Raw genomic sequence first — 17,087 nt, forward strand, 5'->3', positions numbered from 1 at the left:
CTAACTCCAAATGTTATGAATGCAGAGCCTGAACTGATGAAACGCAGAAGGGGAAAGAGCTCGAAAGACTTGATTCAGAAAAGGATTCAACTCCCTAAACTGTTAATGTTGACATTCTGGTCATTTGAGCACAATTTATTGAATGTATTGTGGACAATCAAAAATATTTTACTGATCTTATCTGTGAGATTTTAGGAATAGAAAGGTGAGTTAAAATAGCAGAGATTAAAACACCTCCCTGCATTTCACTCTTGATCAAAAAGCACACAAAAATTTCACTTGATTATGCAAGATGTACTTTGGCTAGACCTTTGGAGTTCTGGGAACTGGTTTTATAGAGTAATAACAATATAAAATGGAACTTGTTGGTCCCATAGATCCGTGGTATGTCTGGCATAATAAAGGCAAGATCTAGGACAAGAAAAAATACAATCCCCGGTCAAGCAAGTTTTTGGAGTATTTTATACATAATGAAAATAATAGTGATGTGTACAGCTGTTAAGAAGATATACAGGTAAACCCAATCTTGCACACAAAGTCAAAGAAACTTCTCCCTGTGCTATAGGCCTGTAGTACTATATTCTAGACCTATTTGGAACTATTTGTGAACTCAGCTTTCATATAACCTAATAGACTGTAGCCTACTAATTTGTAAATTTTCTTTAAATAATTATGTTTTTGTTGCATAACAAAAATATTTTGAAAGTTAAGTGGGTTGTATATTTTTCAATTAATTTGATATTATATTCAATTCAATATTATTTTAATAATTATTATTATACAATACTATGGGGTACAAGAGAGGAGGCAGTCTGCAGTCTGCAGTCAGGCGACTCGGTGGCTGATTGTCACGGGTCATGGTTGTGTTTTTTTCTCTCTCTCTCTCTCGCAGATAGTTCTGCGTCCCCTGCAAAAGTATTGCGAGGCAATGCATAAGCAGCTCTGAAAAAATAGTCACTATGACGCTTAGGCGGCTCTGTAGACTATCATAGAAATGACAGAAACTATTAGTCGACAGCAGCTTCCTTTGAGAAACCACAAGAACCAGGATGCTTTGCGCATGCAACTGTCGTACAGTAAAAAACATCTACAGCATCCATGGCCAGATATAGTTGCACTGCAACCAAAGCTTGACTGGTAAGCTTAATGTATTGACAGTTCCGTGTCATTGCTATTTTCGGATATGTGGTCTAGGATCAACACAAAACCTGGTGCATTGAAGAGGTAAGAAGAATAAAAAGCATCCTAACCTGTTATAGGTGAGACACTGGTAGATGTGTACTGCTAGCGAGCTGCCTGTCTAGTCAGCTAAGTTTGTGCTAGCTTGTTAGCCAGCTTTGTAGCACATGCAACTAACCGGTTGTCAGTATGACAAGTTAACATGTGTTGTAGCCTTTAAATGTCGAGAAGGTGACCGATGGAATGTGTAGTATAGAATGAGAATGGAATTAAACTTTTACTTAAATGTCCTAAGAACATTTCATTTAGATCTAATTAGAGGTTGTTCTACCCAGAGGGGTTATGGCTAAAGCTAGCCAAATGACTGAAATACTTGGAGGCAACTACATTTGCTGCAATAGCAAACGTCACCCAATCTTTGTAAGCAAGCAAATCCAGCTGTTGCAATTTATGTTATTTCAAAGGAGGTGAGTAGCTCACAGAATCCATCCACTTGTCATGTTTTCGGCAGTCAGCTCGATAGGTGTCGATGGTTCGAGCAAGTTTCCTCCATCTTCGCGTAACGATATGCTTCTTAGCTTGCGGGCTAATGTTAACTTGTCTCCAACTTATTTCCGACCATTGGCGTCACGTGAGTTGACACACGGAACTTGTTCACCTTATTTCATTTCTCGGGGTTTTAAAGTAAATGGCTTAGGCCAGACATGTTATATAAGTTATGCTTTGCATGTGCGGTTCGATAGAGGGTCTTCACATTGCACATAATTGGTCAGTTTATGGTTTCCACGTCGTTTTGATTTTGAGCCTAGTCAGTGTATTTGCAAACTAGCTCGCTAGTTGCTACCCACCTATTGTAGAGCACAACATCCCACATCTGTGGTTACCGTGCTAACTTTCGCAAGATAGGTGCCAACGTTGGAGGGAGTTATTTCATGGACAACGAACATTGAGTTTTAAAAGGTAATGACTGAATGGACTAACGTTAGTTAGTTATGTATTCAGACACACGATTGTGTCGTGGCACACATCTACTGCAGAGGCTATACTTGAAATGACCCATTAGGAACATTCACCTATGATGACACTGTCAACAAACATCATAGAAATACTATCGAGATTCATTCAGCAAACTATTGACACTAAATGTGTAAAAAAAAAAATGCTAAACCAGTGTGTCTCTTTGGTGTTTCAGGTTGGAGGCACGTTTGTGACACAGCGGTAGCCTACACTTCCCTTGGACGATGTCTGTATACCGGAGCACACCAGGTTTGAGGCCTCGTTTGGAATAGAGGGGTACAGCACAGACCATGAATCTGCATCAGGTCCTGACCGGGGCAGTGAACCCTGGAGACAACTGCTTTTCCGTGGGCAGCCTGAACAATGTACCTTTCACTGTAAGTCTTGTTTCAGCGCAATTATGTTCTAGGAACAGCCCTTCCTCAGCTCACTTCTGCTGAGACAGGCGGGAATGTGATGAAGAAGAAGACAGAGAAACTTGCATGCTGGTCCCCTGTGCACCCTGCCCTTATTTCTGAACACAGTGTTAATAGATTCCTCGGATCAGAGCTAACTGGAGTGCAGACCTCTAACTCTATGAATTTGATCCAGTTTAATTTTGGACAGTTGAGCTTAAGACGTGTAGGATATGTATCCTCTTAGATCATACCATTTGTTTGGTCATTAAATGCTAGGGCTAGTTGGGTCTTCCATAGTTCAAGGGCATTGCTTAAAGAGTCCTGTATACAGCAGCATCCGAATGCTTGTTCATGTGCCCTTGTCCTAGCAGGCTGGGTTCCTTGGGAGGTGGTGCACACTCACCATGTGTTGCATCCCCTGTCCACATCCCTGCTTGCATAACTCCTATTTCATTCCCCACCCATCTCTCTCTGAGTCATGTTTGAATAAAGCAATGATTGATTAGATTAAGGGGAGGGTGCAATTTCAACTCCCACTGTGTATGTTTTTGTTGTTTAGCGTGTATTTCTCTTGAGGTTTTGGGAACACTGCCACTTACTGTATTGTATGTGTTTGATGTAGCTATGTGTGAAGTTACATTTGCATGTCACTTTAGAACAAACCGCTGTAGCTTTGGATAGATGGGAGAACAAGACAAGAACCAGAATATCATGGGTTCCTCTCTGAGGCTGCATATATGCTGATTCATTTCCCTCGGGATAAATAAAGTATCCATCTATCTATCTATCTAAATGTGTTCATTACTTGTGATGTGTTAATTGTCAAGAAAGAATATGATATGAAATATGACGCTTTCTGTCAATAATGAACACCGTTATGGTTGTGTACCACAGGCCTATGCCTCCGGCTGTGATATTGTAATTCTGGGCAGTGACTTTGAGAGGCTTCAGATCATTCCAGGAGCCAAGCATGGAAACATCCAGGTGGGCTGTGTGGACTGCTCTCAGCTGGGTGGCCAGGTAAGAGACAGCTGTCCTTCACATCAACCCCTTCACAGCAGGAAGATATTGGACGTTGGAAAAGTCTGTATGCTTGTGACCTTTATTTATTTATTTATTTATTTATTTATACATTTTTTGCTGGCTTGACCTGTGCTTGGCTCACTGAGGAGAGGGTTTTGCTTATTGGGGCAGTATACTATACAACTTTACTCGACCCTGGAGAACCAGTCAGGCCTGAGGAGCTGCTTCTGTTCTGAGCCTCTGCTGATTTGGTAAGCCGTAGTTTTAGCCAGGCAACCAAAGGAACAGAGTGAATGGGACCTCCCTGCACTGACTATAAATCCTTGATTATATAGCATACAGTATCCGACGCTATCCTGTATTTCCCTGCTACAGTTCAGCAAGACCTACTTAAAGGTGTAACATAAAATAGAGGGCTGTACATTTTAAGAAATTAAATTGTTACACACAGAAATTTTGCTGCCGATCTTATAATCTGATGGTGTGGCATAATCTGTGGTTGTGGGTAGAATGCATAGGCTCTCTGTTCTTAAATGTAAACCGCCATCTCTGTTCGTGTGTGCTTTTTTCCATGTTGACTCATGTTGTTGGATCTGAAGACTCTGTAGAGTTCACAGCTAAACAGGGTTAACCCTAGAGACGTAAGTGTCTTTGTGTTTCCTCGCCATGCTGAGGCAAGGACTCCTTGCCTGCTGCTGGTTGTTTTAGTGAAGATCCTTCCAGCTCTCTGATCTGGATGACTAGGTCGTTTCTCTGTCTCCATTACAGCTAATATGGCTTAGCATTGTGCTAAGCCTTGTCTATCCACATATGCCATCCTTTTATTGTTCTGCGGTTTATGTAGACAGGATTAATGTCTGGGTTAGCATCAGTCCTCCTCTCTATGAAGCTTGTGGGTGACCCAGCTAGAGGTGTCCAACTGTCAACGGAGTAGAACTGTGATTTAGAGCTAATCTCCAGTTAACTTCACATAAGTGGTGCTCCTTTTCTTTGTTACTGAGCTGCTCGAGTCAGACGGGCTCACTGTAGAGGTGTGAGTGTTTGTGTGTGTGTGAGTGTGAGTGTGTGAGTGGTCATGTGTGTGCGTGAGTGGTCATTGTGAGTGGTCATTGTGAGTGGTCATCGTGAGTGTGTGTTTGAGTGGTCATGTGTGAGTGTTTGTGTGTCTGAGTGGTCGTGTGTGTGTGTGTGTGTGTGTGTGTGTGTGTGTGTGATTGTGAGTGGTCATTGTGAGTGGTCATTGTGAGTGGTCATTGTGAGTGGTCATTGTGAGTGGTCATTGTGAGTGGTCATTGTGAGTGGTCATCGTGAGAGGTCGTGTGTGTCTGAGTGGTCATGTGAGAGTGTTTGTTTGTGTGTATGTGTGTGTGTTTGTGTGTCTGAGTGGTCATTGTGAGTCACTTGTCTGTGACTGCACTGCAGCATCCTCATCTCATACAGATTAGTAAGATTTTGTTGTTTCTGGTTAATATGCATTAAGTGCTGTCCTGAGCACAGCTGTTTAGATGGATATAAATGTTCTGTTTCTGTTAAATCTATTTCAGTGTCCAGGTAATTCAGTGATGTTCTGATATAGCAGGTTTTAGATGCAGGGCTGGCCTACAAATACATGCCTATATTTATACATAGTTAAACACTTGGAAAACATCATTTGAGGGAAACGGCAGGTCTTGAGCAGAAACATGACATGGTTTCATAATGTTATGCTTTATGTGTAAAATGGATAAACCTCCAACATCTAGGAGCTAGTGTGAGACAAAAGGTGAGGCATGTTTAATAAGGGACGTAAGCAATGGAACGGTGTTAGACAGTGTGTTCCATACAGATAAAGTACTGAAGGATGACTAAATAATGAACAGATAAAGTACTGAACTGGATGACTAAATAATGAACAGATAAAGTACTGAAGGATGACTATAATGAACAGATAAAGTACTGATGGATGACTATATAATTAACAGATAAAGTACTGAAGGATGACTATATAATTAACAGATCAATTACTGATGAATGACTATATAATTAACAGATAATGAAGCTGCAAAAGGAACAGATCATTTTAGTATAAAGAAAATAGTTTCACAGTTTTGTCTCTTGGAATATGTGTTATAATAAAGGATTCTTGATGAGGTCATCTAGTCTTAATATGGGAAAGATTTGTAACACGATGCTTTTGATCGATTAAAAGATAAAACTAGATTGCAACATTACAGTATGACCGAGAGCATTTTCTCCTTCTTATTTAGGCCTACTCAATCGTTATCTTCCAACTAAATGTTTGATCTCCTCTTGTTGATTTTCACTGATGCCCACAGATAGCAGCCTCTTATGGGAACTCTGTGTGTGTGTTCGAGCCAGTCCCACTACTGAATCCTGACAAGACTCAAACGGTGAGTTTCTACTGCTGGTCAAATATCAAACACATGGCTGTGTTCTGGTGCTTGTAGTCTTATGTCATGTATTTTTGCTTTATGTACGTAGTAAAGCATACTGTGTGTCTGTGTGTGTGCGTGTGCAGCAGAAATGTGGCTACCAGTGGCAGAAGAGTGGGCAGTTTGTATTGCACTCAATTGCACATAACCTGGCATGGAACCCCGCAGGTATAGCACTGGATTGATTTTATTTTTGTGGAAAAAAAAGAAAAATGTTCTCTTATTTATTTTTCTGATACTTCTTAAAATGGTTATTTATTGTGAATTTGTACTTGTCTGGATCCAGGCGTGCAACTGCTGACAGGCTCAAGCAGCCTCCAGCTCTGGTCCAACGAGAGTTCCTCCTGGGGGGCCACGGAGGAGGGGCCCCTCCCCAGCACTGAAGGCCAGAGCTCATGGACATGCATCTGGCAGTGCAAGTAAGTGTGACTCTGGGGAGTGAACAATTAAATTCGCACAACTACCAGGGTACAAAAAGTGAGTTTGCCCCATGGTACAAACATGAAGCAGGTATACGCTATACGAAATAGTGCATTTGTAACGATGTGTGCAATGACTTATGGATCTAACATATTTCAGTGCAAAACTCAGCTGGTTCAAATGAACACGATATCTATGGATGTTTAATTAACATCAAATTACTGCTTGATGGTTGAAGCTAGTTTATTGTAATGAACGATTAGCATGCTATCGCTAGGCTAATGTTAACTTCACATATGTAAAACATTTAGAATGGCTTGCTGTCTAACGTGAACTATGCCTATAGCTGGATTATATTAAAGCCATGTCTTTAGGCTAACTGTGATGGCTTGCCATGCTATTTAAATACATGACAGTTTTGAGGAGTCTGAATCAGGAATCTGTTGGGTGTGCTCTGTTATGATGGAGATGTGTTATTTGAGTGTTAGCTGTACATTCCACAAAGTGATTAAGTGTTGCTGGTCCATGCCATTTGCCGTGTAATTAATTGTTCAGGGAACTATACCCATAGTAGCCTGCATGTGGTTAAGGTGATGCTGCCAGAGATGGGCTGTTCTGTCTGAAGGAGGAAGGTGTACTTTGTCATCTATTGGATTGTAAAGGCATTCCTGACAGGAAGTGGCTATTGTTCCCTACTCTGTAACTGGAGAATGAGTTGTGTGTGTGTGAATTTTATTGTGGTCGGGGTAGGTAAGGGGGGGGGGCAGGATGAGATGAGGTGTGTCAGACTAAGGTTAGGGATCAATTGATATGGCCTGGAATGCAAAACCTACCAATACCTTACAGGCTGAAGCTGCTGAATATGCATCGTGTGTGTGTGTGTGTGTGTGTGTGTGTGTGTGTGTGTGTGTGTGTGTGTGTGTGTGTGTGTGTGTGTGTGTGTGTGTGTGTGTGTGTGTGTGTGTGTGTGTGTGTGTGTGTGTGTGTGTGTGTGTGTGTGTGTGTGTGTGTGTGTGTGTGTGTGTGTGTGTGTGTGTGTGTGTGTGTGTGTGTGTGTTTGACAGAACTGCCTCCCCCATCCATTTCCTGAAGTTCTCACCTGGAGGAGAGTTCTTTGCTACGGCTGGTCAGGTGAGAGCTCATGAACACTCACTGGAAATTTGCCAGCTCCTTTTGATGAAATGAAATATTAAAATGTTTATTTTGGATCCATAAATCGATGTTACAGGTCTGTTAAGTTGTTTTGGGGCTTTTAATGGCATCTGCCGTTTTTTAAATTAAAAAGTTAGTGGTGTACACTGAGAAGCAGCCTGTACGCATGGTCCAGTTGAGATGATCATGTGTGTGATGGTTATGTGTGTTGATGATTATGTGTGTGATTTGTATGTGTGTGATGGTTATGTGTGTTGATGATTATGTGTGTGATTTGTATGTGTGTGATGGTTATGTGTGTTGATGATTATGTGTGTGATTTGTATGTGTGTGATGGTTATGTGTGTTGATGATTATGTGTGTGATTTGTGTGTGTGTGATGGTTATGTGTGTTGATGATTATGTGTGTGATGTGTGTGTGTGTGTGATGGTTATGTGTGTTGATGATTATGTGTGTGATTTGTATGTGTGTGATGGTTATGTGTGTGATTTGTATGTGTGTGATTTGTATGTGTGTGATGGTTATGTGTGTTGATGATTATGTGTGTGATTTGTATGTGTGTGATGGTTATGTGTGTGATTTGTATGTGTGTGATTTGTATGTGTGTGATGGTTATGTGTGTTGATGATTATGTGTGTGATTTGTATGTGTGTGATGGTTATGTGTGTGATGGTTATGTGTGTGATGGTTATGTGTGTGATTTGTATGTGTGTGATTTGTATGTGTGTGATGGTTATGTGTGTTGATGATTATGTGTGTGATTTGTATGTGTGTGATGGTTATGTGTGTTGATGATTATGTGTGATGTGTGTGTGTGTGTGATGGTTATGTGTGTTGATGATTATGTGTGTGATTTGTGTATGTGTGTGATGGTTATGTGTGTTGATGTTTTTGTGACTCGTTCTCAGGATGACTGCCTGGTGAAGGTGTGGTACGGCACCAGCAGCTGGCAGTGGGATGCTGGCAAACTCTTCACCCCACCGGAGCAGAGCTCTCCAGGGGGCCTGGACTTCTCCTTCATCTACCTAGCCCATCCCCGCTCTGTCACCGGCTTCTCCTGGAGGAAGACCAGCAAGTACATGCCCAGGTACAGAGGCAAGAAGACAATGGCCTGACCATGACAACAAAAGCAGCGAAACATCAAGTCATTTTAGTTTCAATGATTTTATGTAATTTAGTACATATTTATCTATTTATCTGTTCCTGCCTCCTTATTGTGAAGCAGTGTTATAAGAGATCTGTGAGTTGGGATGGCAGTATATGGTATATTTACAAAATGGACACCACAGCAATTTCTGAACACCTTTCACTGAGAAAATACACACACACACATTTGGGAGAATGACACACTGGATGTTTAGTGGGCCTCTGTCATATTCTTTCATACCTAAAGGAGAAGTGTACAGTAGTCATGTTTGCAAGTTAAGTGAGTAGATGCTCCTTTATGGTGCTGTTCCATTGGGTGGATTGTTCATGTTATGTTGCTGGAGAATTTAGTTTGTGTGTGATTGTAAAGTGCTGTGTGTGTGTGTGTGTGTGTGTGTGTGTGTGTGTGTGTGTGTGTGTGTGTGTGTGCGCGCGCGCCTTCCCTCAGAGGTGCGGTGTGCAACGTGCTCTTGACCTGCTGCAAGGATAGTGTGTGTCGTCTCTGGGCGGAGACACTGTTGCCAAGTGACTGCTTGCTGTCTGGACTCAAGCACAATAACCCTGGCAACCACCAGCACCATGGCGACCCCAACCGGCTGGCCAGGGACAACAAGAAGCTCCCAGCCAATGGCAGAACACCAAATCCATTAGAGGTGAAGGTTGAGCCGATCTCATCACACGGTCACATGCTGAGATGATGAAGGGCTCAGTATAGTATAGGTCATTTTAAAGGCCCACTTAAAGTGTAGGCCCTCTTATACTATACGTCCACTTATATTATAGCTCCACTTACATTGAAATCTGATTTTTTTTAATGTTGTGACGTATTGGCGTCAAGTGGGAATGAGAGCCAGTGTGGTTATAACGCCATAGTTGTACTGTCACTCTCCCCCCTGGCAACCCAGTAACCATGACGCCAATGGCTTAAGTGGGAATGGGAGCAACAAGATGCATCGTTTTCTTCTAAAGGGCGAGGGGGAGGGGGAGGGCGGGCTCTTTTACTACACTGCAATTGATATTAGAGTAAACCATTGCCTTGTGAATTAGGATTGTTTAATCTGCCATTGTCATGGATTTCATATGTTAAAGGGGCTTCACTGTAAAGAAAGTTGACGTGTGTGTGTGTGTGTGTCTGTGTGTCTGTGTGTCTGTGTGTCTGTGTGTCTGTGTGTGTGTGTCAGCTGAACCTGCAGGAGTCGTGGGGGGGTTCCCAGCGTGGCGTTCTGGCCCACACCAGCATCCTCCCACAGCAGCAGGGCAAACACTACAACCACAAACCCACCCAGCCCCACACCAACGCCAACGCCCTCTGCCACTTCCACATCGCAGCCAGCATAAACCCTGCCACAGGTGACACACACACACACACACACACACACACACACGTCTCAACCATGCCACAGGTGACACACTGACCACACACACACACACACACACACACACACACACACACACACCAGTCTTATACCTGCCACAGGTGACACACTGACCACACACACACACACACACACACACCAGTCCTATACCCGCTACAGGTGACACACTGACCACACACACACACACACCAGTCTAATACCTGCCACAGGTGAGACACTCACCACACACACACACACACACACACACACACCAGTCTTATACCTGCCACAGGTGACACACTGACCACACACACACACACACACACACACACACACACACACACACACACACCAGTCTTATACCCGCCACAGGTGACACACTGACCACACACACACACACTCACACACACACACACACACACACACACACACACACCAGTCTTATACCTGCAACAGGTGACACACTGACCACACACACAGGTCTCAACAGTCTAGAGCAGGGGTCTTCAACGTTTTTCAGGCCAAGGACCCCCAAACTGATGGCGAGATGAGCAGGGACCCCCTACTATATAAATTAAATACAATTTTGCCGTGCCACTGCCATTTATAAACATACATCTTGCAAACAACTCTGAGCTAACAATTAATAACAACTTATTAGAATAATTCACAGATATATGTTTTTATTTCATCATACATAAAAAAGGGGCAGTGAATCCTCAAGCATCTGTCGATGGCACACATCCTCCCACATTAGTGAGATGTATCTTCTTTTCAATAACTCCTGACTGACACAATCCAACGGATGACGGAGGAGGAGTCTGGCGCATGGAGTTGTGTTGACAACATAGATGTTATAGTGAGATTGACAGGTCAACAAAACAATCACACCGCTAGCAAGTTGTTAAGATTGTAGGTAGTAGCATACTAACATTAGCTAGGGGGCTCATACACCTCGCAAATCCTCTCAGACTTATTTTTCAGTTACAATTAACGTTTTTTGACCTTGGACCATTGTCTATTTCTATTTATTTATTTTTTTAAATCTAAGCCAAAAAATGTCAAACTAACAATTTAGAGGTACAAACAAGACCAGCTATGGAGTTTGGTCCACCATCTTTTATTTTTGATCTCCGCGCACTTTAGACTTGAGCAGAAACGCAATCTGATTTGCTAGTGCCTGTGCTGTCGTATTTGCATGAAAGGTGCTGTGAGTGAACCGGTGCCCAGCTTGAGAGAGCTCCTGTGGGTAGCTGAATGTGTCGATTGGACTGAAAGATAACGTCTTCTCGGTCAATTTATACGTTCGCTACAATATGTTGGATTTATGTTAATGTAAATTTAAAGGGAATAAATACAATTCTGATTCGGAAGACATTTAAATTTGTGGGAAAAAAAATGGTTGAATTTTTTTTTAAATTTTTTTTAGAAATATAAAAAAAAATGTCTTATCAACCAAAGATTTTGCGACCCCCCTGCAGTACATCTGCGGACCCCCTGTTGAAGACCCCTGGTCTAGAGACATACTGCACACCCACAGACATGCACAGTAGCTATGGCTTTGGTAGAGAGACTACCCCATCTTACATTTACATACATGTGCAGAGTTCTTTAACACTTCACCTCTACATATACAGTGTCACACTTCCTCCCTCCCTCTCTCACTCTCTCACTGTCGCTCTCTCTCTCTGTGCTCTGATGAATCCATACAAATGTCATTATTAGTAAATTAGTAAAGTTTCTGGTGGTCACTCTGTACTCTGTATGTGTTTTTACTTCAGATGTTCCTAATGAGAGTGACTAGGTGGTTGGGAATGGTGGTTGCTTTAAGGTCCAGCTTCAGTGCAGGATTAAGAAATTGCTTGAGAGAGGAGATTGATTGCTTTGATATTGTATCAAATGTTTACTTAACAGGCGTCGCACAATTTAATAATGCAAATATTGTCACTCATACTGGTTGTGTCTCTGTGCGTGTGTGTGTGCGTCTGTGTGTCTGTTTGTGTGTGTGTGTGTGTGTGTGCGTGCGTGTGTGTGTGTGTGTGCGTGCGTGCGTGTGTGTGCGCGCGTGTGTGTGTGTGCTCGTGTGTGTGTGTGTCAGATATCCCGCTGCTGCCCTCCATCTCGTCTCTGAATGGCTGTGATGAGGAGGAGCCTGGCGGGCCCTTCACGGTGCACTGGCTCAACAACAAGGAGCTGCAGTTCACTCTGGCCATGGAGGTGCTGCTGCAGACGCTCCGCTCCGCCCAGGAGAGCCCTAGTGGGGCCAACACCACGGAACAGCCAGCTGGTACAGAACACACGCGCACACACACGCACACGCACACGCACGCACACGCACGCACACGCACGCACACGCACACGCGTACACGTGCACACACACACACACACACACACACACACACACACACACACACACACACACACACACACACACCCAACACATCCAACACACACTGTAAAACTGACTAATCTGAGAGCAAAGGACTGTATAGCTTGTAGGGTAGATGTGGTGGTGTCGCCCTGGTGTGTCGGTAAGAACACAGTCAGAATGCAGTCTCAAGGATCTTTATCTTTGTCTTTATCTGTTTGTGTTTGTGGTCTATCAAAAGAAATAAAGTACAAATTATACATTAGTATGCATAAACTCTCACACACAGCAAATAGGTGATGACACTAAATAGTAGTGATTACACTATGTGATTTTACTGCCATCTAGTGGTCATTTAAATGCGCTTTAGTAATCTAATTATAGCTGCCATTAACTGGCATTCTCACGGTAGAAATAGAAAACCTAATTATGCTACAAATAATAATACAAGAAACCTTACACATAGTATCGTAGCCAGACCTATTATCCCGCACGACCTATTATCCCGCAAGCGCTGGTACGCGTTACTTAATATTGATTTTGGTGTCATCCAGGATCGCGGATTTCGGAAAACTTAAGTCCCTGCCCAAAAAGGGTATTTAAATTAGCTTTGTAGCAAAAATGCCACATATACAGCGTATTGAACTGTTAAGATCGTGTTGTAATACTGCGGGTACAAACCAGCCTGATACAAATAGTAGAATTTTGATTTTGCGACGTTCGGTGTAAATTCTTTTTCTTGTTGAGCTTTATTTCCAACGGCTTTTTAAATCAATGCGGGATAATAGGTCGTCGCCAACTTTGTTGCCATTTCGCGACTGTACAAAACAAATTGTAAAATACGGTAAGAAATGTTCATGCTGAGAGTCAAACAAGACTTCGTGCATTGTCTACACACCTGTCACTTCTGAAATATGTAAGGTTGATTCATTAAACCATATTTATATCGATAAAAACATATGTGTTAAGCGGATTTTTTGGTGGCCCGCGGGATAATAGGTCGCGTTACGATACACATGTCTAACTTACTCGCTAACATTATTAACAGTTCACCTAAACTTTGTTTAGAGTAGCCAGACATCTCCACATATTAACTAACATATTAACTTACACTTATATCTTAACTGCTACCTAAACTAACGTTATTAAAGTACAGAATTACACATTATACATTATATAATAGGAAATAAACACAGACTTACAGTTCGTCAGTGACGCACAAACATATCTGAAGGAATGTGAAACAGATCTTACTTCTACTAATAGACTAACAGCCAAACTAACACCGTGCAGACTCTTCAGGTTTTTGCCGCACCCTAACTCAAAACACAGGAGGTTGCTGGGCAACGGATTTCTGCGCGTGTACAATCTGCTAAAGTCTCTGGCCTTTCTAACACACACACACACACACACACACACACACACACACACACACACACACACACCCACCCCCAACACACACGCTTACGTTCACACACACACACACACACACACACAATCACACACCTCATTTGCACCCACCCAAATACCATTCTCCTCTCCGCCCTCTATCTTCCCCTCTATCTCTCTGTGTCCTCTCCTCTCCTCTGTCTGCCATCTTCATGCTGTCTCAGCCGCTGCCTCTGGGTGTGCGATCAGGTTGTCACACACACACCCACCCCAACGAGCCCCAGCTCTGTGTAACTGGCCCTCTGACAGCGGCCTTGATCAGTGGGCTGTATTTCATCTGCCGTCACCACACGGCCAAATGGGTTAGAGCAGGGATGGGCAACTTTAATGCTGGAGAGGGCCACAATTTTTCTATATCGCTACCAGAGGGCCGAGTCCCACTTGTGGGCAGGCTTTCCCCTAGAAAAAACCTATTATTTTTCCTGTGACCAAGCAAAACTAGGGGGGTCTGGGGGCATGCTTCCCCATAAGATTTTTTTTGAAAATAACCTTTTAAATAGTGTCTTCTAGTGAGTTTTAGGAAGAGAAATTAACAAATGTAGATTTAAAATATGACACAACAATAAACATATTGAAGACATCTGCTGAGATGTGATAATTATACTGTAGTATGGTAGGGATTTGCAGCTCAAGTGAGTAGGTTAACGTTGTAGGCTAGAGTTCAACTGAGTAAGGTAGCATAACCACAGGATCAATGAACGGCATGATACAAGAGAGCCATGACATCTAGAATTAACTCGAGATGATTTAACCATTTAGTTTCTTTTACTATTTTAAACTTTTAAACTTTATATCCAGCAGCTAATTATGGCAGCTTTCACCAGCTTGGGTCGGACTGTTGGTCCAAGTCTGTTTACTAAACGTTATCACCGTCTGTTCACCCACTCAATCACGACCAAACAGAGGCGTGTGCTTCCCATTGCAGTCTCAAACAGGCTGGATTCCTCTGCTACTCGATTCGCAGTTAAGTGTGAATTTGACGATCTCAAAATCAAACGTTTTTTTTTATTGTTTTATTGGTGGGGCCAAGGAAACTTTTGAGAGGGCACTTCTCAAGACCTGTACATAACTGTGTCTCGATTAAGTTGTTAAAGATATCCTCTGTTCAATTTCCGTGCCTGACAGCTGCAGGTCTGACACAGACCGCTATGATCCGTCATTTTCAGGGTTGAGGATAGCAACGACATCACGTACACGTAAGACAAACTCTCCCTCACTATATGACTTTTATATCACTATATGACTATATTCCCTGCCACCTGATACAATGCCAACGTGACCGTTTCAGAGTACTTTCAGAGTAATTTCCGAAAAAGCTGAGTCTGTTTCTCTGACTGACGATTCAAAGTATTTATGTTGTGCTTGCATAGCTCTGTGCCTTTAGGAAACTTAGGAGCTATGTTAGCATGGTGCTAGATTACGGTCATAGCTGTTCCCTCTACCACGAGACGTGCATTTTGAATGATGTCAAAGTAAAAGTCCGTCAACAGAAGGAAGCATTTATTTTATTTATTTATTTATTTTTTGAATGTATCGGCGGGCCGCAATAAATGAAGAGGCGTGCCGCATGTGGCACGCGGGCCGCCAGTTGCCCATCCTTGGGTTAGAGATATACTGCAGTGCCGTCTGGAACATCAGCTGCACACAAATCAAAGCCTGTCTTTTGGGACCGCTGTCAGTACTTCCAGAGTTGAGATGTTAGATCAGATTGGTGATGAGCACAGAAATATAATGTGTAGTATGCAGCACATGTTGATCTGAGACGGCCATCACTTCATCTCTGACCACCTGGCTGTGGCTCTTCTCCCTGCAGAGCCCTCGGTTGTGGAGGACGGCCCTGGGAGCGGCGGTCAGTCTCCTCCCCAGCTGGAGGCAGGGATGGACGGCGTGGCCGTGGAGCAGCAGGTGGAGCTGCTCCTGGAGGACTGGAACAGGAGCGCGGACATGCTCTACAGCATCCACCCCACGGACGGATCACTGCTGGTCTGGCATGTCGACTGGCTAGACGAGTACCAGCCCGGAATGTTCCGCCAGGCTCAGGTGGGGATAGCACGCACGCACGCACGCACGCTCTCTCTCTTTGTGTCTCTGTCTCTCTCTTTCTCTCTCTCTCACACACACACATACAATTATGCACAAAGCTTGTTGATGTTCGCTTTAAAATCTCTTCACCCTTTGTACTTTTGAAATATCAAGTTCCAGAGATGCTCACAGCAGCTCATTTGATTGACAGGTGTCATTCGTGTCCCGCATCCCTGTGGCATTCCCGATGGGCGACGCCAACTCCCTGAGCCGGAGCGTGGTGATGTACGCCTGCAACAAGAACGTGGACCTGGCCATCCAGCAGGGTCGTCAGCAGCAGCAGCATCAGCGTCCGTCCGCTGGAGGCCTGCCCCGCTCCTCCTCTCTCATCTCCTGCTACGGCCTGGGCAAGCCCTCCTCCTCCTCCTCCTCCTCCTTGTGCGGCTCCGGCGGCCTGCGCCTCAGCATCTTCACGCCCAGCGTGCTCATGATCTCCAAGCACGCCGATGGCTCGCTCAACCAGTGGACGGTGAGCTTCGGTGAGGACTCGGCCTTCTCCACGGTGCTGAGTGTGTCGCACCGCTCGCGCTACTGCGGCCACCGCTTCCACCTCAACCACCTGGCCTGCCACTCCCTGCTGCCGCTGCTGCTCACCACCTCCCACCACAACGCCCTGCGCCCGCAGCAGCCCGTCGGCACCGCCACCACCGTCAGGCCCACGCCCACGCCCGGGCACCACGGCAGGGGCTCGCTCAGCGCCCCTCCCCAGGACCCCAACGCCGTCTACAGTGAGCTGATCCTGTGGAGGGTGGAGCCCGTGGGCCCGCTGTCCTTCTCTGGAGGCGTGTTGGAGCTTGCCAGGATCAACTCTCTCCACGCATCAGCCTTCGCCAATGTGGCCTGGCTCCCTGCACTCATCCCCAGCAACTGCCTGGGTAAGACCCCCCTGTGTGTGCGTGTGCGTGTGCGTGTGAGTGTGAGTGTGTGTGCGTGCGTGCGTGCGTGCGTGTGTGTGTGTGTGTGTGTGTGGGTGTGTGTGTGTGTGTGTGTGTGCTGGAGTTCACATAACTCTTACTGAGGTCATCTTCACTAAAGTTGACATGTTTCCAGTGGCAGTCATTTTTC

At 44.2% G+C, this 17,087-nt stretch overlaps 1 protein-coding gene across 3 annotated transcripts in view; it reads left to right on the plus strand.

The window, feature by feature from the left end:
* The first annotated feature begins 1,090 nt into the window (after positions 1–1,090).
* dmxl1 (Dmx like 1) overlaps positions 1,091–17,087 on the plus strand; it is a 65,898-nt gene continuing 49,901 nt past the window's right edge. The window contains exons 1-13 of one of the 3 annotated variants that reach the window (XM_080854014.1): positions 1,091–1,137; positions 2,372–2,573; positions 3,489–3,614; positions 5,933–6,007; positions 6,136–6,217; positions 6,336–6,468; positions 7,534–7,600; positions 8,531–8,709; positions 9,217–9,421; positions 9,950–10,118; positions 12,222–12,410; positions 15,754–15,980; positions 16,174–16,897. In XM_080854014.1, the coding sequence (XP_080710140.1) occupies positions 2,487–2,573; positions 3,489–3,614; positions 5,933–6,007; positions 6,136–6,217; positions 6,336–6,468; positions 7,534–7,600; positions 8,531–8,709; positions 9,217–9,421; positions 9,950–10,118; positions 12,222–12,410; positions 15,754–15,980; positions 16,174–16,897 (2,263 nt within the window). In that variant the 5' untranslated portion in view covers positions 1,091–1,137; positions 2,372–2,486. Of the gene's footprint in view, positions 1,225–1,523; positions 1,647–2,371; positions 2,574–3,488; positions 3,615–5,932; positions 6,008–6,135; positions 6,218–6,335; positions 6,469–7,533; positions 7,601–8,530; positions 8,710–9,216; positions 9,422–9,949; positions 10,119–12,221; positions 12,411–15,753; positions 15,981–16,173; positions 16,898–17,087 lie in introns of those variants that run through there. The other 2 variants (XM_080854013.1, XM_080854015.1) reach the window with 2 other exon arrangements.

This window comes from Sprattus sprattus (assembly GCF_963457725.1).
Source record: "Sprattus sprattus genome assembly, chromosome: 16".
NCBI lineage: Eukaryota > Metazoa > Chordata > Actinopteri > Clupeiformes > Clupeidae > Sprattus > Sprattus sprattus.